The sequence below is a fragment of the Perognathus longimembris genome, chromosome 2 (genome assembly GCF_023159225.1).
Source record: "Perognathus longimembris pacificus isolate PPM17 chromosome 2, ASM2315922v1, whole genome shotgun sequence".
Lineage (NCBI taxonomy): Eukaryota > Metazoa > Chordata > Mammalia > Rodentia > Heteromyidae > Perognathus > Perognathus longimembris.
In genome coordinates, this window is record NC_063162.1 from 27,511,597 (window position 1) to 27,536,626 (window position 25,030).

Here is a 25,030-nt window from a genome sequence, read left to right on the forward strand (position 1 = left end):
TGTGGTTCAAAGCAAGCCTGGGGCCAAAATGTCTGTAAGACTCTTTTTTTTTTTTTTTTTTCAAATTTTTATTATCAAACTGATGTACAGAGAGGTTACAGTTTTATACGTTAGGCATTGGATACATTTCTTATACTGTTTGTTACCTCGTCCCTCATTTCCCCCTCCCTCCTCCCCCTTTCCCTTTCCCCCCATGAGGTGTTCAGTTCATTTACACCAAACAGTTTTGCAAGTATTGCTTTTGTAGTTGTTTGTCTTTTTTTACCCTGTGTCTCTCGATTTTGGTATTCCCTTTCAATTTCCTAGTTCTAATACCAGTATAGATGGTTTCTGTAAGACTCTTATCTCCAATTAGCCACCAGAAAACCAGAAGTGGTGGGGTAGCTCAAAGTGCTTGTGTGCTAGCCTTGAGCAAAAAAGGCTTAGACAGCTCCCAGGCTCTGATTTCAAGCCCCACAAACAGACCAAAAAAAAAGTAAGTATTTAGGAGAACAAAGAGAACTGAAAATTATATAAATAATACATAAAAGCTGTCAAAAAGAATTTTAGAAAATTAAGTAGAAAAAATTGAAATTAAAAGATCTCCATAGAATACAACAGCTCAAAAGCTATGTATGTACGTTCTTATAAAACTACTGTCGACATATTGTCTAATGTCGACATTACATTTAAAGTCCTAGGCGAATTTTCTTTGGCGTAGGCCACGTGGCTACTGTATATGTTCTTGGTACATTGGGTATTGTATATATGTCTGCCTGACCTAGGGAAGGGAAAGAAATACAGGGTGTAAGATATCACAAGAAATGTACACACTGCCCTACTATGTAACTGTACCCTTTTTACACAACACCTTATCAAAAAAATTTTGTTTAATTAATAAATAAATTTACATTAAGAAAAAGATCTCCATAGGATCACAATAGCTCAACAGCTATGTACACATGGTCATATAAGACAAAGATAAGCAAAAACAACCCCAAGAGAAGGACACAGGAGGATTCTATTGTTGACGTTATCTTTAAAGTTCTAGATGAATTTCCTGTGGTGTGCCCTACATGGTTACTGTATATGATTTTTGTACACTAGATATTGTATATACGCCTACCTGATCTAGGGAAGGGAAAGAAAAATGATAGTATAAGATATCACAAGAAATGTATTCACTGCCTCATTATGTAACTGTACCCCCTTTGTACAACACCTTGTCAATAAAATTAAACAAACAACAAAAAAAGATCTCCATAGGAAGATGTCAATAATCAGCAAGCCAAAACCTGGGTCAACTATTGAAGTCATTGGGTAAAATTTAAGGGCAGGTCTAAAAACAAGATTGGTGAGGAGGAGGGTGTAATAAATATGACAAGAAATGTACTCACTACCTTATTACATAACTGTACCCCCTCTGTACATCACCTTGTCAATATAATTTTAATTAAAAAATAAAATAAAAACAAGATTGGTTTATCTTGCAAAAGGAGCAAATCCTCTCCTATATTTTAACTGGGACAAGTGCTTATCCTTCCCTTAATGTAGCAGAATAAAAGATTGGTTCTATAGAGTCACAGTTGGGGGGGAAGAGGTACAGCACCATATTGACAGTTGAGAATAGATTTATAAAATGAATCCCTAACAGCCTTCTCAGAAAGGTGGTGTCCTCTCATAAGCTCCTGGCAAGAGATGGAAAGCTTTCTCTCTACAGAAACTGAAAAACCCAAGAAAGATATATAAATAAATACTTAATGGCATATCTGTAAACATCTAATCCAACATAAGGTATCTGATAAGCGTACAGATGAAATGATTATATGTAAAAACCACATTAAAACAAATACTTACATAACCAACATCAGGTCTGTAACATGTATATGCCCCTAAGATACTATGTAAAACATCATGATATGGGCCACCCTTAGGAGAGAAAATGAAATTTGAAACTATGAATAATTGTCGCTCAGTTAACATATAAACTGTTAAAAACTGTAGCAATTCCTAAATGGTTAGTTTTAGTATATTTAACAATTGTCAAAAAATATTCTATAAGTATTCTATGAAGATACTTTCAAAACTAATAAAAATATTGACCCCAAATAATAAAAAGTCAAACATATTCAGGGATATAAGCTATATAATTTGTAAATAATTTAAAAGATTTCTGGATCTGGCATAATAAGAAAATGGTAAATACAGACTGTTTCTCTTTTTTTGGTGGAGGACATTGCCAGTGATTGACTCCAGGGCTCTGCATGTGCTGCTTTTACCAGTGAGCTACACACTCAGTACATTTAATTACTTTTTTGTACCAGTCCTAAGGCTTGAACTCAGGGCCTACTCGCTGTCCCTGGCCCAGTTCCACACCCAGCTATTTAGTGATTAATTGGATGTTAAAAATCTCATGGACTTTCCTGTCCAGACAGGCTTTGAATCATAATCCTCAGATCTTAGCCTCCTAAACAGCTAGGATTACAGGCCTGAGCCAACAGTGCCTGGCTTCATTTTATTTTATATAATGCAATTTCAGCCATAGAAAAACATATACTAAATCAAACTATCAAATTTAATTTTAATAAGAAAATTCTGTTAATGACCCAGCTTGCATTATGAATGAGCTATTTTCCTATTTTAATGGTAGCTATAGAAAATATCTATTTCTTCCTGCAAAATAAATAAAAAGTAAACTTCAGGGATAATTGCAAAATGTTTAGTTTGTGATAAAGTTACCTATACTTTAAAAGTTTACTGGGCAAATGAATAAAGTGGCCAAAAATAAAAAGTAGAATAAGAAAGTCACTGCAATAAAACTATATTAAATAACTACTGTAACATAGAAGCATGTGCTATACTAACTGCAATACATTTTATTCAGTGCACTATTAGAATTTTCTTTTTATATAAAGTACCCATTTTATAGACTTGTCTGTACAAAAATAATAACTATGCATTTAGAGAATCTGTCTAATTGGACATTGAAATACTTTTTTTAAAAAAGTAGTTTACAAGCTAGTTGCAAACCCTCACCTTCTGAAAGATGTAGAGAGATGGAAATGTACGGGATATGTCCAACTTAATTAATTCCAGACTGGCCTCTCGGTCAGCAACAGATATACCTGCATTTACCAAGTAGATAAAATTTAAACGATCACTTGGCTGTAATAAGTTCAATGTTGTAAACACAGAATGATCACATAGTGTATGTGTTATTTATTGAAAGTAAACGCTGAGTAATAAAAAAAATTCAAGAAAAGCCAGTTCTTCCTAGAACTCAAAGTCTTTTATAAGAAAATACCTATATATTTATTAGAAAGGTATGTAGTAAACAAAGTCTGCTCCAGATTTATGAAGTACAGGACAGACTTATCTTTCCCATAGCAAAAACTAGGAAAAAAAATCTAAACAATCACAAATTACACATTTTAAAAATGACCTCAGAGTTGATAGGAGTCTAGACCATTTAAATTCCAGAAAGGAAACAGCCTTTCCTGTAGAAGTGGACACTAGTGGCCATTTTCCCTTCTTGGGGCTTCTGCTGTATCTGGGATTGGGTTTAGAACAGAGCTTGCCATAAGCACATGTAACCTGCTCCAGGAAAGAGAAACCAGGAGGAGCTTTTCTGGTCAAATAGATGTGATAAACCCAAGTCTGGAGATTTCTGAATATATGTACTTGTTTTTAAAAAACCCTGTCTGTACTTTTCACTGAATGTAGGAAGTCAATATGGAAGGAAAAGCAGCATGAACTTAGCTCAAGTCACACTGTCCTCGAGAGAACCTTTCATTGGAGAAGCCTGAAATCATGTTAGTACAGTTCTTTCCATCAAGAAATTTGAAACCCAAAATGAACTCAATCTTTAGAAAGCTACAACCTCGCTCCAATTCAACACAATTACTTATTGATGATAAAACCCTAATTCAACTGCCTGTAGGTGCAGAGCATGCTTCCCCTGTAGGGGACACATCAGCATCAATTTCTATATTCCTTTATACTATTCTAGATACAAATTTAAAAATTTAAGATATGCAAAGATGTAAGAAATGTGACCTAATTAAGGAGACACCAACCCATAGCAGTAGACCTACAATTCTATAATGCAAAAAAGAATTAACAGACAAAAATATTGTCTATTATGTTTTCTAATATGTTAAAGAAAACAAGGGAAAAGATGGAGATGTATGGATGGAAAGCCAAAGAATTTACACAGAGAAATAGAATGTATAAAAACAACAAAGAGGACATTCTAAAATTAAAAGTACAATACCTAGAATTAAAAACTTAGACAGATTTAATAAGAGATTAAGCAGAAGAAAGGATTAGTGGTCCTGATCATAGATTAGTAAAAATCATTCAAATTGAAGCAGAAATAAAACAGTACAAGAGGTTTGTTGGACACTGTTGAATGATCTATTATGCACATAATTAGAATATGAGAAGAACAACAAGAAAGATGGAGTTAAAGCAATTATTTGCAAAGCAAATGGACAAAATGTTAAATGATAACTGCAAATTTTAAATACTCTCGAAGCTGGGAACTGATAGCTCGCATCTGTAATCTTAGCTACTCAGGAGGCTGAGATCTGAGGATCCTAGTCCAAAGCCAACCCAGACAGGAAAGACTCTTATCTCCAATTAACCATGAGAAAACTGTAAGTAGAGCTGTGGCTCAAAATGGTAGAGCACTAGTCTTGAGCACAAAAGCTCAGTGACAATGTCTAGGCCAAGCCCAAGCCCCATGACCAACAAAAAATAAAATAAAAACTTACTCTAAAAATGAGAAAACAGTAATTTAGAATACTGCTTCTAGCCAGGCACCAGTGGCTTGCACCTATAATCCTAGCTGGTCAGGAGGCTAAGATCTGAGGATCACAATTCAAAGCCAGCCGAGGCAAAAAAAGGCCACAAGACTCTTATCTCCAATTAACCACCAGAAAACTGGAAGTGACACTAGCTCAAACTGGTAGAGTGCTAGTCTTGAGCAGAAAAAGCTCAGGGAAAGTGCAGACATCCTGAGTTCAAGCCTTACAACCAACAACAACAACAACAAAAACAAAAAAAAAAAAAAAACTACTGCTTCTGGCTGAAATAATTCTCCATTCAATAAAGTTCTCCTGAATTAGTTATTCATAAAATATCTCATGTGTTAATATTTGTCATTATAATTCCTAAAATTTTGCTTCTTTGAAACCAACACAAAACTTCTTAGATCTTTCCTTTTATTTATTAGGAGTTTGACTTTTATGAGGTAAAAATATTTTTACAAGTGTTCCCCATTATCAGCAGATAGTTGAATAAATTTACCTAAATTAATAAATCAAATTAAGAGGGAAAAAATGTTCCTGTTTACTTCTAACTGATTAGAAAATCAAATGACAAGTATGGAGGAAAAGATAGGACTGTGAGTGAATTACATAAACAAGGATTAAGGAATAATAAGAATTATAAATAATAGTTTGGGGAATAAGTAAAAGCCAATGGATGGAGAAAGATAAAGAGGTCATAAGTAAAATGTGAAGAATATCTATATTTAAGAGGTTGGTCTAACTACACTTAGATTAACCTTGTAATTTAAACCTGGAGTACAACAAATACAGTTTATCCCTCAACTTCTTAACTTATCTACTTAATGACTCTTAAGACCCAAGGGCTGGGGATATGGCCTAGTGGCAAGAGAACTTGCCTCATATACATGAGGCCCTGGGTTCGATTCCCCAACACCACATATACAGAAAATGGCCAGAAGTGGCGCTGTGGCTCAGAGCCTTGAGCAAAAGGAAGCCAGGGACAGTGCTCAGGCCCTGAGAGTCCAAGGCCCAGGACTGGCCAAAAAAAAAGACCCAATTTCCTCTTCTATAATTCAGAATAGTACCTTCTACTGAAAAGGTTAAGATTAAATTACATAATATTTGTAAAGCAGTTTCCACATTTTCTGATACATGGTATAAATTCACACAATTATCTTCCGTAACTGGATTTTCATCTTCAAACTCTTAAAAAGAAAAAAATAAGGAGCATACCTTCTATATCATTATCCGAACTTGTTTCACTGAAGCTTTTCCATCGTTCTTTTGCTCTTGAAAGGAAGATCTCATAAAGTTCTAAGGAAAAACAACAACAAAATTTTATAAGTTATAAGAAAGAAATATATTCACATTTTCCTTTAAATCTTTACCTATTATTATAGGCCAAGTCCCTCTGGTATATCACGAATCAAAAAGGTAGAAACAGCTTAAAATAACTGGAGAAGACAGGCAGCATGTTGATATACATCTGTAATATCAGCTACAGAGGGTGACAAAGATGGTAACAATTCAGTTTGAGGTCAGCCTGAGCACAAAAGTTAGTGGGATTCTAAAACAAAACAACAACAACAAAAAGTTGGGCATGGTGGTACATTCCTGTAGTGAAAACTATGCAGGAAACAAAAGCTGGAGGATTAAGGTCCAAAGTTGGCCACAGGCTAAATGCACAAGACCATATGATTGGCTGAGCACAAGTACGTGAGTTGAGCACAAGGACCTGAGATCACACTCTAGTAATGATTCCTCATACACATGATCATCCAGGTAGCTACAGTATTGAATGTATATATAAGTGCAGAAGACATGCTCTGTAAACAGAGTGCTGTTGTGGAACAGCAGAAACAACTCTTGGAGGCAGATTTAGATTTGCATTCCAACTCTGCCACATACTACCTATGGAATTTCAAGTTACTTGACTCTGTAACTTGTTTTCCTTCATCTGTAAACTAGAGAAAATAACACCTACTCACTCTATGAGTAATTAAACAAAATATTTTAATTAAACAAGGTATTTTATGTAAAGTTCTTGCACCTTATAGACTCTCAGTAAATGCTAGTTCTTGCTTTGTTTCCTTTAATTGGTTTTTCCATTATGACACTGCTTCCTAAAACTATCTGTACTTAACAAAGATTTGGTTCTTTAGGCAAAAATCTCTATCCTAACAAAAATCTTTCTGGTAAAAAGCCCCTATCTATAAAAATTTCTATCCTTGTCTTTTTACTCTGGTATCTTACCAATTACTACTGTCAGATACTGCCGTTTCATGTTTGGTCTTATAAAATTTTAGGATCAGAAAGTTCTCAAATTTTAATTGCCTTATAATTACAGATACAAGTGACAGAATGTCAAAAACATTTTTAGTGAATAGCAACATTCATATATTTTCCAGATACTAAGATTATTTAACTTAAATGGATTCTTTATTAAAAATTTTAAGGTAAAATATGAACGTAGTGTCAAAACTATAAAAATAATATAAAATAGTAGAGTAAAAAGTGAATTTCCTTCTCACAGATGCAACTAAGGTTACTAGAGGTCTCATGAACGCTTTCAGAGATGAAATATACATGCACTATTATATACATAAAAACTATAAATAAAAACAAAGTGGCCACATAATAAATGCACTGATGTGTATCTTACTTTGTGATCATAAAAGCTGTTCCACATTGGTAGATATATCTTTTATTTGTGTGTGTGTATATATGTGTCCTTGTATACGTTATATGTATGTGTATATATTATATATATATGTATGTATACATATACATATTTTAGTAATACTGGGATTTCAACTCAAGGCTTTGTACTTGCTAGGCAAGGACCTCAGTCCTTTTTCTTTTACTTAATTTTAAGATAAGGCTTCTTGCTTTTTTGTCAGGTCTTCCTACTATGCCTCCTACCTAACTGGGATCACAAGCACATGCCACCATGCAGTTTCTTTGTTGAGATGGGAACTTGCTCATTTTTTGCCCTGGCTGGCCTCAAACTATTTCTACTGATCTCTGTATCCTGAATAGCTGGGATTACAAGCATGTGCCACCATACCCAGATAAAAAATATAAATCTGGTTTTAGTTTTAAACAACGGTTACAGTTTTCCAATGTACAAGTATACCACAAGAATTCTTCTCCTTCATACAATCTGATCACTTACAATAACTAACTAGATACATTTCCAGTGATTTACTAATTTCTTCTCTTTTCTATTCACTGTATCATGACTACCAAATAAAATTTTAAAAAGAAAAAAATTAAACTTAAAGTTTCTATTACCATATGCAACCCATGAATAATTTGGTAGAATATGTGAATACAGTTATAAATTTGACATATACATTTATATAATGATGAAGGTATCAAATTATAAGGTCACATTTTTTAAAAATTTCAAACTGGTTTTTGGGTAAGTTTCATTATTCTTTCCAAATTTTACAACTGCCCTGTAAGCGATCATTTCTTATGTTTTTGGAAGCCACAAAATAGATCCAATATAAAAACATGGTAATTCATTTTAAAACATCAAAGAAGGGCTGGGGATATAGCCTAGTGGCAAGAGTGCCTGCCTCGGATACACGAGGCCCTAGGTTCGATTCCCCAGCACCACATATACAGAAAAAACGGCCAGAAGCGGCGCTGTGGCTCAAGTGGCAGAGTGCTAGCCTTGAGCGGGAAGAAGCCAGGGACAGTGCTCAGGCCCTGAGTCCAAGGCCCAGGACTGGCCAAAAAAAAAAAAAAAAAAAAAATCAAAGAATATCTCTCCAAGGAAAATTTATAGTGCATATCTCTAACAATAAGACTTGCATAACAGTTTAATTCCATGCCTGGCTGCTCATCTTTTATTTTGAATCTACAAATGGAAAGCTTAAAGGCTTAAAGAGAAGATAGTACTTTGTAGCTGAACAGAGAATACTTGGATTTCAGTTTATGTTTCATTTTGTGATCTTGTGACAATGATGAGATATTTAAGTTTTGAGCAAAAAACACTTTTTCCATAAATACTATATTATAAATAAGTACTAAAACAATTTTTTGAGATAGCTAATGGTCTTAGATCCATTTTACAGATAAAGAAAACTTAGAATTCTAGATGTTAAGTAACTTGCCCAAGGACACAAGACTAGTGTATATAGTATAACCACATCTGATGTGACTTTAGAGCCTTTACTCTTAGCTATTATACTCTAAATAAATTTCATGATTTAAACAAATAGAAAGAGGGCTAAATTATTAGAGCCATTCAAACTATACAAAGCCACCAAAAAAATAAATTTACTTCAATCAAGATTGAACATCCTTACCACTACTAATGAAAAAGAAGACAATGAGCTCCCAATCCATTCCTGAAAATGTCTAATAGAGAAAACGCAAAATTACTTTGAAAATAAATGGCTCAGTTATGCTACAAATTTAATAAAGTCCAAACTCAAAAAGAATGTCTTGATTATAATATCACAAAAAGTTAACCTCTATTTAATCAACATTTAATCAAACTACCTTACATTCTTGAAGCCAAAGATATATCAACAACAGAAACAAAACAAACAAACAAAAAAACTCACGGCAAGTAAAAACAAAACTTCAAGTATCCAACCACCAAGCAATGCTTTTTAAAATCTAACCAAGTTCTGATTGCAACACAAAAGACATTTCCTTGCTGGGAGGTGGTGGCTAATACCTGTAAGCCTAGCTACTTATTAGAAGACTGAGATCTGAGAATTGCAGTCTGAAGCAAACCTTGGCAGGAAAGTACATGAGACACTGATCTATTAACCACCAGAAAGGTGGAAGTAGAGCTGTGGTTTAAGTGGTAGAGCGCTGGCTTTGAAAAAACTGGCTCAGGACACTGAATGCCCAGGCCCTGAGTTCAAGCCCCAGGACTGGCATACAAAAAAATAAAAAATTAAAATTGAAACTTAAAAAAAAAATTTCCTTTTAAACTGTTTCAGGCATAGAAAGCAAAAGAAATGTTTATTTGAAGAAAATAAATAAGTCATAGATTCTGATCGATTCTAGGGCTGAATGCATGGCTCAAGAGGTAGAGAGCTTGTTTAGCAGGTGCAAAGAAAAAGCCCTTTATTCCAATCCAAGGACCACAAAATTATAAGGAGAAGGAGAAGGAAAAAGAAAAGGAGAAGGAGAAGTGGAAGAGGAAGAAGAATCTAACTTATTCTAAGAAAAATTTAAACTTGTAATTCTTTAACTCTAAATTTTCTTTGTAAAAGTTCTTTAAAATGTTTTATTATAGGACACCTGTTAAAATCAATTTTTGATATCATACACAGTCATAAAATCCAATGTTTGCATTACTTTAAGAATAAAGATAAAGCTTGGTACCAGTTGCTCATGCCTGTAATCCTAGCTATTCAGGAGGGTGAGATCTAAGGAGTGCAGATTTAAGCCTGGGCAGGAAAGTCATGAGACATCTCCAATTAACCACTAAAAATAAAAAGCCTGAGCAGGAAAGATGGCGCCGAAACAATAGGGAGGCACCCCGACTCGCACCAACTGAATAGCGAGCTGGGAACTCCAACACCCAACACTCCACCAAGAACCCAGCAAAACCAGCATCCAGAAGCAGTGGAGAAACGCAGGAAAACAAAAAGGAGCAAAAAAGAAGAACCGAAAACCTACACGGAGCCGGAGATTAATCGGGGCACCCTCCCCCCACCAGCCGGCCCTGGCCCAAACAGGGTCAGGCTGGGAAAGGGAAACCCGGTGATGGGCAGACAGGTTGCCAGGAGCGCAGAATCCATATAGCGGGAGACCCCACGGACACAAGGCAGGGTGCGGACCAAGACACACCCGGCAGCGACGAGAAGTTCGGGTCCACACCGGATTCGGACAAGGGAACCCAGCGCGGCAGAAAGAGGGAACGGGGGAGCCACCACGACACTTCGCCAACCCCTGAAGGGCCAATGGCGGCGCGGGACACACACACAAAGCAGCAAAAGTGAGTCCCCCATAATCCCTTCCCCCAACGGGAGACCCAAGCCCGACAAAGAAGCTATAGCTCCCTCCCTCCCCCTCCCCACTCCCGTGGGAACAAAGGACCCCCAAATCAGGCGGGAAGCTCCCATCAGGCGCTGGGAAGCCAGTCTAGCAGGGGAAGGGCGGAACAGCCCCAAGCCCCCAAAGGTTCCTGAACTGGCAGAACCGGCCCCGTCCCCTTCCCAACAGGGACCGGGGACGGCCGGCAGGGCAAGCCCCACCCGAGGCGCCTAGACCTTGCGGACTCTTACAACTAAAATCACAGGCGCTGGTGGGCAATACCAGCCCAGCAGGGTCACCTGAGCCTGATCTCGTTCCCCCTCCTCGCAGCGGAGGCGAGGTCTGAGAGTGCCAAGCCACACCCGGACAGTCGATCCCACCGGGCCCCACACATTCTGCCTCCCCCCCCCCAACGGACTCGCGGGAGGGCGCAAGCACAACCCAACAACCCAGGGCTCGCTCTGGGAGGCAGACCCCACTTAAGTGCCTGTTGTAGGGGACTCACAGTGCACAGGAGGGCGGGGCCCCGGCGAAAGCGCCCGCTCTGGTAGGCGTGCCCTGCACTGGTGGGCGGGGCCACAGCGACAGCACCTGCTGCCGCAGATACGCCTACACAGAAGGGAGGGAAGATCTACACAGACTTCCAGATGCGCAAATCACAAAGACACATAACTCAGTTCATCAAAGGACAAGCCAACTCGCCAGCTTCAAAAAGCAGCACGACTGGAGAGGAGATGGAGAATAAAAAAGCAAATGAGGACATGTTAACAGGAATGATCGAAACCGTCAGAAATGAAATCAGAAAACAATTCCAGGAGTTTAGAGCGGAAATCTGGAAGGACACCCAGGAAGCCAAGAAAGAAATGGAAGCAAAACTGGATACAATGCAAGCCTCGTTTAAAGAAATGGAAGCAAAAATGGATACAATGCAAGCCGCCTTTAAAGAAAATCTCCACACCCTGAGAATTGAAATGCATGAAAAAATAGATTTAAAATACAACTCTTTAAAGGAAGAAATTTCCACGATCAGAGCTGATATGACAACCATGAATAGCTCTCTGACATCCATAAACTCCGCAATTGAAACCATAACACAAAGAGTGGACCATATGGAATCCAGAATCTCTCGCCTGGATGATGAAGCAGCTGACAACAACCAGAAAATGACCATACTCCAAGAAAAGGTGAAGCTTCAGGGAAGATTAATCCAGGAACTAATGGACAAAGACAAGAGATATAATCTGCGCATAATTGGAATAGAAGAAGGAGCCGAATATCAGAGCAGAGGGCTTAATCATGTTCTCAATAAAGTTATTGCAGAAAACTTCCCCAATCTCACAGGGGACCCCATCCAGGTAACCGAAGCCTATAGGACACCTGGCAGGCCAGACCCCAGGAAAACCACCCCAAGGCACATAATATTCAAGACTACAGACCTCAAGATTAAAGAGCAAATTCTGAATTCAGCCAAAGCGAAGAAGGAAACTTTTTTCAATGGGAAGAGGATTCGAATAACATCCGACTTATCCACACAAACTTACCAAGCTCGAAGTGAGTGGAAGAACACCATCCAAGTACTTCAGAATAACAATTTACAACCTCGGATCAAATATCCAGCGAAACTGGAGTTCACATTCGAAGGGAGAACCAGATCTTTCCACACCAAAGAGGAGCTAAAGGAGTATGTGAATAAAAAACCAGCCCTACAGCGAATATTAAGAGGGGAAGCCCACCCAACAGAGATCGTAAAAGACACACAGACAGAATCAGAAAGAAACTTCAATAGCCAAAGTCCAGCAGAAAGACCAGCTCACTAAAGACAAGAAGAAAAAAAAAAAACAACAGGAAAAAACAGCCCAACAAGAAAATGGAAGGAGAAAAAACACCCTTATCCTTGATCTCTTTAAATATAAATGGCTTAAACTCCCCGATCAAGAGGAGCAGACTGGCAGAATGGATCCGCAAGCAAAAAGTTGACATCTGTTGTCTACAAGAGACCCACCTTACAGCAAGGGACAAAAACAGGCTTCGAATGAAAGGATGGAGCAAGATCTACCAAGCAAATGCACCCACCAAAACGGCAGGTGTAGCCATTCTGATCTCAGACAAGCTGGATTTCTCTTTAAAGTCCACTCAAAAAGACAAAGAAGGACACTACATATTGATACAAGGAAAAATCCAGAATCAAGACATCACGGTGATAAATGTATACTCACCGAACAAAAGAGGCCCGACATATGTCAAGCAAATTCTCACAGAATTACAGAGCAAGATAGATGCAAACACAATCATAGTGGGTGACTTTAATACTCCTCTCTCTCCAAGAGACAGATCCAACACCCAGAGGATTAGTAAGGGAGCTGAGGACCTAAATAACACCATTGCCCAAATGGATCTAACAGACCTATATAGAACCTTCCACCCTACAGAGACCCAATACACCTTCTTTTCAGCAGCCCATGGATCATATTCCAAAATAGACCACGTCATAGCCCACACAAAGAACCTCAGCAAATACAAAAGAATTGACATCATCCCATGTATTATATCTGATCACAGTGGATTAAAGGTAACCCTCAACAACAAAGGATACCACAGAGCCTATACACACTCTTGGAGGCTAAACCCCACGCTGCTATCCAACACTTGGGCCACAGATCAAATTAAAGATGAAATCAACGAATTCATAAGCCACAATGACAAAGAAAACACATCACAAAGAAACCTATGGGACACAGCTAAGGCAGTACTGAGGGGCAAGATCATTGCACTCAGTACCCACATTAAAAGAATGGAAGCAGAGCAGGTGAATACCCTCACGATGAAACTAAAACAACTGGAGAAACAAGAAATGACAGAATCTAAAACGACTAGGAGGGGAGAGATTACAAAGATTAAAGAAGAGATAAATCTGATTGAAAATAGAAAGACCATTCAACAAATAAATAAGACTAAAAGCTGGTTCTTTGAGAAAATAAACAAAATTGACAGACCCCTTGCAAGACTCACAAAAAAAAGAAGAGAAGAGACTCATATTCGTAAAATCAAGGACTCCACAGGAAAAATTACAACAAATACACACGATATTCAAACAATCATAAGGAGCTATTTCCAAAACCTCTACTCAATAAAAAACAATAATTTTACAGAAATGGATCAATTCTTAGAGAAGTACAAACTGCCCAAACTGAACCAAGAAGAAATAAATCAACTAAATAAACCAATAACTTACGGTGAGATACAGGAGGTAATCAAGAACCTCCCTACTAAGAAAAGCCCAGGCCCAGATGGATTCACCAATGAATTCTACAAAACCTTTAGTGAGGAGCTAACTCCAATACTCCTCAAACTCTTCCGCGAAATAGAAACAGAGGGAGAAATCCCGAACTCATTCTACGAAGCTAATATCATACTCATTCCCAAACCAGGCAAAGATCCAACAAAAAAAGAGAACTACAGACCAATATCACTAATGAACACAGATGCAAAGCTCCTCAATAAAATATTAGCTAACAGGATCCAGAAAGTGATCAAGAATATCATACATCATGACCAAGTAGGCTTCATCCCTCAGTCACAAGGATGGTTCAACATCCGTAAATCAATCAATGTAATTCACCACATAAACAGAACTAAAATCAAGAATCACATTGTTATCTCAGTCGATGCCCAAAAAGCCTTTGACAAAATACAACATCCATACCTATTAAAAGCTTTGGAGAGAACAGGAATAGATGGAACATTCCTCAAAACAATAAAAGCCATATACAACAGACCAACTGCTAATATCATATTAAATGGAGAGAAACTTAAATCATTCCCCCTAAACACAGGAACAAGACAAGGATGCCCACTCTCCCCACTTCTGTTCAACATAGTACTGGAATCCCTAGCCATAGCAATAAGGCAAGAGGAGGACATCAAAGGGATCCACATCGGCAAAGAAGAAATCAAGTTATCCCTATTCGCAGACGACATGATCTTATATCTCAAGGACCCAAAAAACTCAGTACCCAAACTCCTACATCTAATAAACCAATTTGGCAAAGTAGCAGGATACAAAATCAATCCACAAAAGTCAGCAGCTTTTCTGTACACCAGCAATAGACAAACAGAAAAGGAAATTATGGAAACAATTCCATTTACAGTAGCCAAAAAAAGAATAAAGTACCTAGGGATCAACTTAACCAAGGACGTGACGGACCTATTCAATGAAAACTACAAAAATCTAATAAGGGAAATCAAAGAAGACACAAGGAGATGGAAAGACCTCCCATGCTCATGGGTAGGCAGAATCAATATAGTGAAAATGGCCATACTGCCCAAATTGTTATACAAATTCAATGCAATACCTATCAAAATCCCAGCCACATTCTTCACTGAAATAGAGAAACCAATCCATAAATTCATATGGAACAGCAAAAAACCTAGAATAGCCAAAGCAATTCTAGGCAAAAAACATAGTGCAGGAGGTATCACCATACCAGACTTCAAGCTCTACTACAAGGCCATCATAACAAAAACAGCATGGTATTGGTATAAAAACAGATCGGAAGACCAGTGGATTAGAATTGAAGACCCAGAAATAAAACCGCACTCTTACAGCCAACTGATATTCGACAAAGGAGCTAAAGACATACAATGGAATAAACATAGCCTCTTCAACTACTGGTGCTGGGAGAACTGGGCAGCCATATGCAGAAAACTCAAAGTAGACCCAAGCCTATCACCATGCACCAAGATCAACTCAAAATGGATCAAGGACCTCAACATCAGACCTGAATCCTTGAAACTACTGAAGGACAGAGTAGGAAAGACACTAGAACTTATAGGCACAGGAAGGAACTTCCTGAATAGAGTCCCAGGCGCACAACAAATAGGGGAAAGACTCAACAAATGGGACTACTACAAATTAAAAAGTTTCTTCACAGCTAAGGACATAGCCACCAAAATAGAAAGGCAGCCAACGATATGGGAAAGGATATTTACCAGCACAGCAACAGACAAAGGCCTGATATCTGTCATCTACAGAGAACTCAAAAAACTAAGCCCATCCAAGCCCAGTAAACCAATTAGGAAATGGGCAAAGGAGCTAAAGAGAGACTTCACAAGAGAAGAAATAAAAATGGCAAAGAAACATATGAGGAAATGTTCAACATCCCTGGCAGTAAAGGAAATGCAAATAAAAACAACCCTGAGATACCACCTCACTCCAGTTAGAATGGCCTATACTCTGAACTCAGGAAACAACAAATGCTGGAGGGGCTGTGGGGAAAGAGGAACCCTTCTCCATTGTTGGTGGGAGTGCAAATTAGTACAGCCACTTTGGAGAACAGTATGGAGGTTTCTCAAAAAGCTCAATATAGACCTACCCTATGACCCAGCCATACCACTCCTAGGCATCTATCCTAAACAGCAAAACCCAAGATATCAAAAGGACATTTGTACTTCCATGTTTATCGCAGCACAATTCACAATAGCCAAAATTTGGAAACAACCCAGATGCCCCTCCACAGATGAATGGATCCAAAAAATATGGTACTTATACACAATGGAATACTACATAGCGATTAGGAATGGTGAAATATTGTTATTCGCAGGGAAATGGTCAGAACTCGAACAAATAATGTTGAGTGAGACAAGCCTAGAACACAGAAAACAAAGGGGCATGATCTCCCTGATATATGACTGTTAACAAAGGGAGATGGAGAGACAGTAGAGACCAAGTCTGTGAACACTGTATATGTGCTTGATACATTGTATACTGCATATGGGTCTACCTGACCTAGACAAGGGATGGGAAAACAGGTTGTAAGATATCACAAGAAATGTACACACTGCCCTACTATGTAACTGCACCCTCTTTGCACAGCACCCTGTAAAAAAAATTTTATGTTCAATTGATAATAAAAAAAATAAATAAATAAATAAATAAATAAAAAAAATAAAAAGCCTGAAGTGAAACTGTGGCTCAGCTTCTAAGAGTGCTAGCCTTGAGCAAAAGAACATCAGGGGAAGTATCCTGAGGACCCTGAGTTCAAGACCCAGGACCAGCACAAAATAAAACATAAATGAATATACAAATAAGAATAAAGATATTTTGTCATAATTCTATCCAATTTCATATTTGTTAGTTGCTGTAATCAATATTCTTATAGAAAAATTTTGAACCTAATCCTATCTCTTTCTTTAAGAGTAAATTCTTAGGACTGAAATAAGCAGGTCAGTGGTTATGTTTTTTAGGACTTTTAGTAAATTTCTAAATTACCCCCATATAGATAATTTTTTACACTTCCAATTTCAAAGGTGATAGGCAATACTCAGATACAGTTTCACTATGTATCTTTAATTTGACTAGCACAATGAAAATAACTGAATATAAACTATAGTACAGACACACTGTGGAATACAATGTACCTATAGTAAATATGAGGCAGATTTATATGCGTGACAGGGGATAATCCAGAGAGATTAGTAGGAAGAAAAGAAAACAAACCACAGAATAGCTGGATAGAAAAAATAAAGAAAAATAAAATCTTTAAAATTATCATACGTAGATGGCACAATTTTTATTTTGAAATACATATTTGTTTTTTAATTATAAAAGTAACTCAGAACCATAAAAGCTACTGAATAATAATATCCTTGGTAATTAAATATATTTCCAAAATTCTACCTGATGCATACATTTTTATTTGTACATATGAATGATCTGGAAGATTATATACCAAACTGTTAACAATGCTTACAGTAAGATCAAGAATAGTTTGAATATAAGACACTTAAAATTTATATAATATTGCTTGCATTTTTAATAAATACAAAAAGAAAAACTAACACTAGCAATATATTATTTCCATTATCTGAGGTACTCCATCCTTTTGTGGCACGGTTATATCTAACATTAACATTGCTACCCAATCAATTCAGCACCTATTTTGTTAAATATTTTATTTTATTTATTATGTCATTATCCTAATTCCACTTAAAAATGTGTATGTGTAATACTAGGTTTGAACTCAGGACCCTTGCATGTAAAATAAAGCAGGCATTCTAGCACTTAAGCCACATCCAAAAGTTTTAACCAAAGTTAGAAGTCCAAGAATTATCCATTTTTAGCCAGGCCACACAGAATAGACAGGACTGCAGTATGGGGCCAGCCCTGGACAAAAACCATAGACATACATTCTACCCACTCAAGTGGGTATGTAGATGTAGCTGTGAAGAAAATACAACAAAAAAAGACAACAACTCATTGAATTATCTAGATGTCAATTTGAATATTAAAAATACTATTGCCGGCTGGCCACCAGTGGCTCACATCTGTAAACTTAGCTACTCAGGAAGCTGAAATCCGAGAAGAGAGGTTCAAAACCAGCCCGAGCAGGAAAGTCTGAGACTCTTATCTCCAGTTAACCACCAAAATGCTAGAAGTGGAGCTGTGGTTCAATTGGTAGAGAGCTAGCCTTAAGAACAAAAACAAAACAAAAACCTCAGGTCCTGAGTTCAAGCTCCAGGAGCAGCCATTAAAAAAAATTCTTGCTGTGTATGACAGTTAATACCTGTAAGCCTGCTACTTGAAAGGCACAGATTGGAGGATTGTGCTTTGAGGCTAACTTGGGCAAAATATTAGCAAGACCCTATCTCAAAGAACAAACCACATGTTTGTTTCATGCCAGTAATCCTAGCTATGCAGGAAGTTAATTTCAGGTATGTAGGGACAGAGTTAGGAGAATCAAGGTCCAAGACTGGCCTGGGGATGAAATATAAGACCCTACCCAAAAATTAAAAAAGCCAAAAAAAAAAAAAAAAAAAAAAGAAGAAGAAGAATGAAGAAAGAGGTTCAAGTGGTAGAGTCTGCCTAATCAGCCTGAGCCCCTAAGTACAAACCCAAGCACCACACACACACAAAATAAGATTCTTGATAGTTCTAAACTAAAGGAAAATCCACAAATATTATTTATGTAATATGAATATAATACAATAAATAATATAAGGTAGGCATTTGGGCAAGTACAAGGCATGATTTTAAAACTTTATTATGGTAGTGTCTCTTTTAAATGGCCACTCTACTAATCTGCCTTAGAAAATTCTGGAGATGGCAATCTATAGTGTGGGAATAACTGAACATAGAATACAAACCAGGAGTGATATTTAGTTCATTTCCTACAGCTAGACTCCATACTTTCCCACGAACACTAGGGGGCAATCCCTGCCACCACAATTCTCGAACTCTTCTTGTACTACGCCTAGAATTAAAGGAGGAGAAAAAAGGAGAAAGTTACTTTTTATACCCCAAATAACAGTTGCATGATGGTTCACCTATGGCCAAGTGATCAGATGAATTTTATGAATACAGAGTTAAGTATGTAATGCATTCTTTCCTGTGGGTTCATGCTTATCCACCACAGAAGCCTAAAAAATATCTCAAAGAGCAATAGTATTTTAAAGGGAAATGCCTCTGACAGATGCTGAAGATACAAGAAAATCAGAAATACGCAATTATCAAAAACAAGGACATTAGGGACAAAAAAAGTATAAAATCACAAAGAACTGGATATGGGTAAGCCATAGTTTGGGAGAACAATAATCTGCTGAGAGAGTATAGGCTTTAGAGTCTGACAGACATTAATTCAAACCAGTGTAGCCAATCACTGACTGCATAACCTTGGGCAAATCACTTAACCACTATAGCCATGAGCTTCTCTAAAAGACTGTATTTGAGTAAAAGTACATACATTTATAAAAGTTCTAATACAATTACCTATGTAAAGAGTATAGTAGAACACAGTAGTCTTATCTAAAGGAAATACATGTAAAAAGCTCTAGGAGATGGCTAAAACCAGACAGTACTACAGTCAATGTATACTAGATTTCATCCTTCACCTATAGACCTATGATATACTGGAACATATAAATTAGGCACACCAGCAATAAATGAAAAAAATTAATAACAAAATGGAGCAATTATAAGAACATGCTGTAATAAAAGTTAGGTGCATGTGGTCTGGCACTTAAAATATCATTTAGTACTTTCACCTTTCCACTTAAGTGAAGTACTTTACAGCTTATCTTGAATATGTCTATCTGAATTACTAGCACCTTTACTCTTTTGCTTGGGCTATTATTAAGTTTTTTAAAAGATGGTTACTTGAATACAGGAACTGCAATACCATGACAGTAGCTCTGACAACTGGAATGACTAACAGGCAGGAAGTACATATAGCATGGATAGGCTACAGACAAAGGGCTGATTCCCTACCAGAGAGCAGGAAAGCAAGATGCTTCTGAGAATAATGCACAATTTAAAACTATGTGTTATTTATTTCTGTAATTTCCACTTAGTATTTTCCAACCTCAGTAGACCACAGGTAATTTTAAAACTTCAGAAAACACATATGAATGAATGATTTCCTTTGTACATAAGTAATTAATAAAATAAAGAATAATAAAACATTTAAAAATGATTAAAAAAATAAAACTTCAGAAAACAAGATTGTAGATAAACAAGATGGTAGTTACTGTATTGGTCATGTTTCCAAAATTCAACAAATTGTCAAGATATAGCCTGTACTAGGCACTGCAGACTTTATCCCCAACTAGCCCATAGGGAAAGATAAAGCATATACAAACTTACCCCCCAAAAAGGGCAAATTAAGGCAAGAAGTACATTAGTCTCAATATAAAACAATGAGACATTTAGAAAAGGGCAAGAACAGATATATTTTTCAGAGGCATTTTAAGATATTTTAATGTTTAGCCTTTCAAAAATTCATTTTATAATGTATATGTATATTTGGTGACCTCTGAAAATCTGCTATTCTATTAATGGTACACTTCACAATGTATAGTATATTAGAATTAAGAGAATAGGTAATTGAGGAGACTAAAACTTTCACAAATCAGCTAGCATTTCAGATGGGTCTCAAAGATAGGTAAGATTTCAACAGGCACAAAGAATGGTAAAAGAAGTGTATAGCAGAGATTGAGGTATGGGCAAAGACACAGAGATAAACATGGAGACTTTCATGTTAATACAATTCAGTCAAAGGATAAGATACATGCTAGGAAGTAATAAAATACTGACTTGGACAGATGAGAACTCTGAAGACAAACTAAACTTTGGGAAAAGTCTGCTTACTTACATCACTTCCCAGTTGGGCAGTATTTCATTGATCCAAATTACCATTGCACTTGCAATGTTTTCTTCCTGTTTAAATCGCTCTTTCATTATTCTTTTTCTTTTATGTGCTTCTTTTATTTCTGTTTTAAACAAGTAAGAATTATTTCAACACAAATGAGCTACATCATGAAACCCCTCTTCTTCCTCTACTTAACTCTTCAAAAGAGGCATTTTCAAAAAGAATCTTCTGCTGGGCAGCAGTGGCTCGTGCCTATACTAGTTACTCAGGAGGGTGAGACCTGAAGACTGGAGTTCAAAAGTAACCTGAGCAGGAAAGTTCATGAGACTCTTATCTCTAACCACCAAAAAGCTAGAAGTGGAGCTGTGGCTTAAGTGGTAGAGTTCTAGCCTTGAGCAAAAAAGGTCAGGGACAACACCTGGCCCTGAGTTCAAGCCCCAGGACTGGCTCCCCATCCCCTCAGAAAAGAATCTTCTGATAACAAAGAGGAATGGGACAGGAAAGAAAAGAAGAAAATGACCTTGAGTGACATAATTTTTAAATAACATGTTATATTCTACAAAGAAAATAGAATAAAGGCCAGGAAAATTATTTTAGTAAGTTACCACACCAAATAGTTTGTTTTCATTTAATCTATGAAATAAAATATTTAATGGATTAACTAGATTAAAAACAAACTGTGAGGAGCTGGGAATATGGCATAGTGGTAAAGTGCTTGCCTTGTATTACATGAAGCCCTAGGTTCGATTCCTCAGCACCACATATATAGAAAAAGGCCAGAAGTGGCACTGTGGCTCAAGTGGCAGAGTGCTAGCCTTGAGCTAAAAGAAGCCAGGGACAGTGCTCAGGCCCTGAGTTTAAGCCCAGGACTGGCAAAAAACAAACAAAGAACAACAACAACAAAAAAAAAAAAAACTGTGAACAAATTACCAACCCTTTTTTCAGAAAGAGGCTTATGAATCTATTAAATAAGTCACAGAACATGTCAGGCTGGAGGAATGGTTCAGCAGTAGAGCACCCATACAGCAAGCATCAAAGCCCTAGGTTCAAACCCCAGTACTGCCAACAACTTTTTTTTTGCCAATGATACTTAGTATTTGAAACTTTTTTAGTATTGTGTTTCACTTTATTAATTAGATTGATAAAAAAAATTCTTTCCAACAAATACATATATAAAAAATACCTCTGAAATTAAAGGTCACAATTTGACATTAAGATGTGTCTTAAGTACAGAGAGAAGTAAATTATATATCAAGTCATACATATTTTACTTACTTTATTTATTTTATTGTGCTGGTACTGGGGCTTGAATTCAGGGCCTGAGTGCTGTTCCTGAGCTTTTTTACTCAAAGCTGGTACTCTACCACTTGAGCCACAGCTCTGCTTCTGGCATTTTTGGTGATTAATTGGAGATACTCTCATGAACTTTCCTGCTGGGGATGGCGTCAAACCTGGACCATCAGATCTCAGTCTCTTGGGTAGTTAGGACTACAGATGCAATCAGCGCCTGGTGAGTTATATACTTTTAGAGCCAATGGGGGACTTTGTAGGACTAGACCAGCTAGCCCAATTATTTTCTATTTTTATTTCATATATGCCTCAAAAACTGTCTTAAGGGACAAGAAGGCAGACAAGCAGTTCTACTTTTCTTCTGTATATTCAGGTTCTATATAAGATGTCTTGGGGAAAGTTGCCATTGTTGTTTTTTTTTAAAAAAAAAAGAATACAAGTGTTGCAGTCTTTAAAACCCTAATTAACCTGTTTCCCACACTTCACAGATAAGAACACAAATACTAGGCCTATTCAGAGTACCACAAGCAGGTGTTAAAAAATTAGGATTAAAGTTGTGGTCTTATTTCTCAATTTAACATACTTTCTATTGTACTATATTTTTATGAACAAAGAGTTATCAATAAATAAACAGTAATCAAATAGGAAAGCCAACATTAATCAATAAACACCTACTGTATATGTTAGAAATATTACAAAGTCTAAGAGAAAAATAAATTCAATTAATGTTTTAGAATAAAATTAGCTTTATGAATCTATGTGTACTCCAACATTAAAGAAATAACTTCATTTCTAATATAATATCAAAAAGTAGAACCGTATACTATTGTCCCATTCATATAGATTGAGTTGAAGGGAAAAACAACTGTCAATAAGACATAGTGCTAAAAATGTATATAGTGAATAGTATTTTTCTAACAATACATACTTATTCTAAACTAACAACAGTCAGTAAATACTGTTAAATTCACAGTTTGGGGATAGTTCACTATTCAGCTTCCTATTAAAATTAACCTGTTAAAATCAGAAAATTAACTGTACAATTTGAAGCTAAATCGTATACCTCTTTTTTTAGCCTCAGCCACCATTTCATCATATTCTTGTCGGTGACGTAAAGCTTCTTCCACAGATTTAGCAGGAAGATTTCTAGAAAAAAAAAGAATACGTTTAAGTCAATTTTTAAAATATGAACTTTTTAAGCTTACTACATTCAGAGCCTGATTCAAAGAACTTCTAACCTCACCTCATCTCATACTTCCAGAAATTCTTAAAAGAATCAGAATTGAGCTTCCTAGAACTTGTTGTACAAATGTGCATGAGATATTTACACTTTATGATCTATAAATTATTACATATTTAAACATTTCAGATCTCAGCCAATATTTTTTATTTTAAGCTAAATATAGTTACTAGTTTTCCTTTTTGTTCTCTGTGCTGGTCCTGGGTCTTGACTTCAAGGCTAGTGCTCCACCACTTGAACCAAAGCGCCACTTCCAGATTTTGGTGGTTATTTGGAGCTAAGTCTCATGGACTTTGCTGCCGAGGCTGGCTCTGAACATGATCCTCAGATCTCAGCCTCCTAAGAAGCTAGGATTGTAGGCCTGTGCCACTGGTGTCCATCTCAGGGTCTTTCTTATTCTTGTTAAGTAGGCATTCTACCACTTGAACCATGCCCCAATTTTTTAGCCTTTTTTTTTTTGGTCTTGTGTTTTTCTCAGGGCCAACCTTAGGATGAGACTCTTCTACCTATGGTCTCTAGCATAGCTGGAAATACAGGAATGAACCACCATGCCCAGCTTGTTTACTGAGATGTGATTGATCTTGGTAAATTTTGCCCAGGCTGGCCTTCAACTGTGATCCTTCTGACCTCTGTCTCTCGAGTAGCTGGGATTACAGGCATGAGCCAATACACTTTGTTCCCTGAACTGTACTCCTGTCTATGGCTACAGCATAGCTTGTATTATAGGCATACGCTACCACATCCTGCTTATTTAAGATGAGAGTTTTGGTGATCATTAAATACTCACGATGGTCGATCCTCCAGAATCAGGGCTGTGGTAGAAAGTGGCTCAAATTCAAAATTCTTACGTCGTGAAGACTGAGGTGGTGGTTTACATGTCCTTCCTGTTCGTGCTTCATATTCCTACAATAAAAATATCTAAAATTTAGGTAGAGATTTTTCTCTCAAATTATCAGCTTGTCTTACTAAATCTGTATCATTAAGAATGTTATGGCATAAGGGATATATATACAAACAATACATTAATTTTATAAAAATTTCAGGAAGATAAAAATGTTTCTTTTTCTTTTCTTTCAGAAACCTAAATGAGGGCTGGGAATATGGCATAGTGGCAAGAGTGCTTGCCTCCTACACATGAAGCTTTCGGTTCGATTCCCCAGCACCACGTATATGGAAAACGGCCAGAAGGGGTGCTGTGGCTCAGGTGGCAGAGTGCTAGCCTTGAGTGGGAAGAAGCCAGGGATGGTGCTCAGGCCCTAAGTCCAAGGCCCAGGACTGGCCAAAAAAAAAAAAAAACCTAAATGATTAAATTATATTACATTAAAAAAGTACGCAGTGCGTTGGGAGAACAAACAGTAATGTTCTAGATTAACTATGCAAGAAGTTTTCAGGGACACATTTTTTATTGTATCAGCTATCCAAATCCATATTCAATCTATGAGCAGAAAAGCCTACTTTCTAAACCTTTATGCAGATAAATGATGGAAATGCTGCGATGAACAATTCCAAAAGCTCAGAAGATCTCTTACAAGACTGACATTGAACCTCTAATCAAATGATTTAGATTTCAATCTGCT

The 25,030-nt window shown here is 36.9% G+C and overlaps 1 protein-coding gene across 4 annotated transcripts in view; it reads right to left on the reverse strand.

Moving 5' to 3' along the window:
• Positions 1–25,030, reverse strand: part of Tbc1d12 (TBC1 domain family member 12) — a 66,234-nt gene that overhangs the window by 11,226 nt on the left and 29,978 nt on the right. For 2 of the 4 annotated variants that reach the window (XR_007209888.1, XM_048338663.1), the window contains exons 3-9: positions 24,241–24,356; positions 23,277–23,359; positions 20,927–21,044; positions 18,924–19,030; positions 6,006–6,086; positions 3,016–3,104; positions 1,837–1,908 (exon numbers count right to left, since the gene is read on the reverse strand). Coding sequence is in view for 3 of the 4 variants with exons in the window: in XM_048338663.1 (XP_048194620.1) it covers positions 1,837–1,908; positions 3,016–3,104; positions 6,006–6,086; positions 18,924–19,030; positions 20,927–21,044; positions 23,277–23,359; positions 24,241–24,356 (666 nt within the window). In the remaining variant the exon portion in view is untranslated. The remainder of the gene's footprint in view (positions 1–1,836; positions 1,909–3,015; positions 3,105–6,005; positions 6,087–18,923; positions 19,031–20,926; positions 21,045–23,276; positions 23,360–24,240; positions 24,357–25,030) is intronic. The other 2 variants (XM_048338664.1, XM_048338665.1) reach the window with 1 other exon arrangement.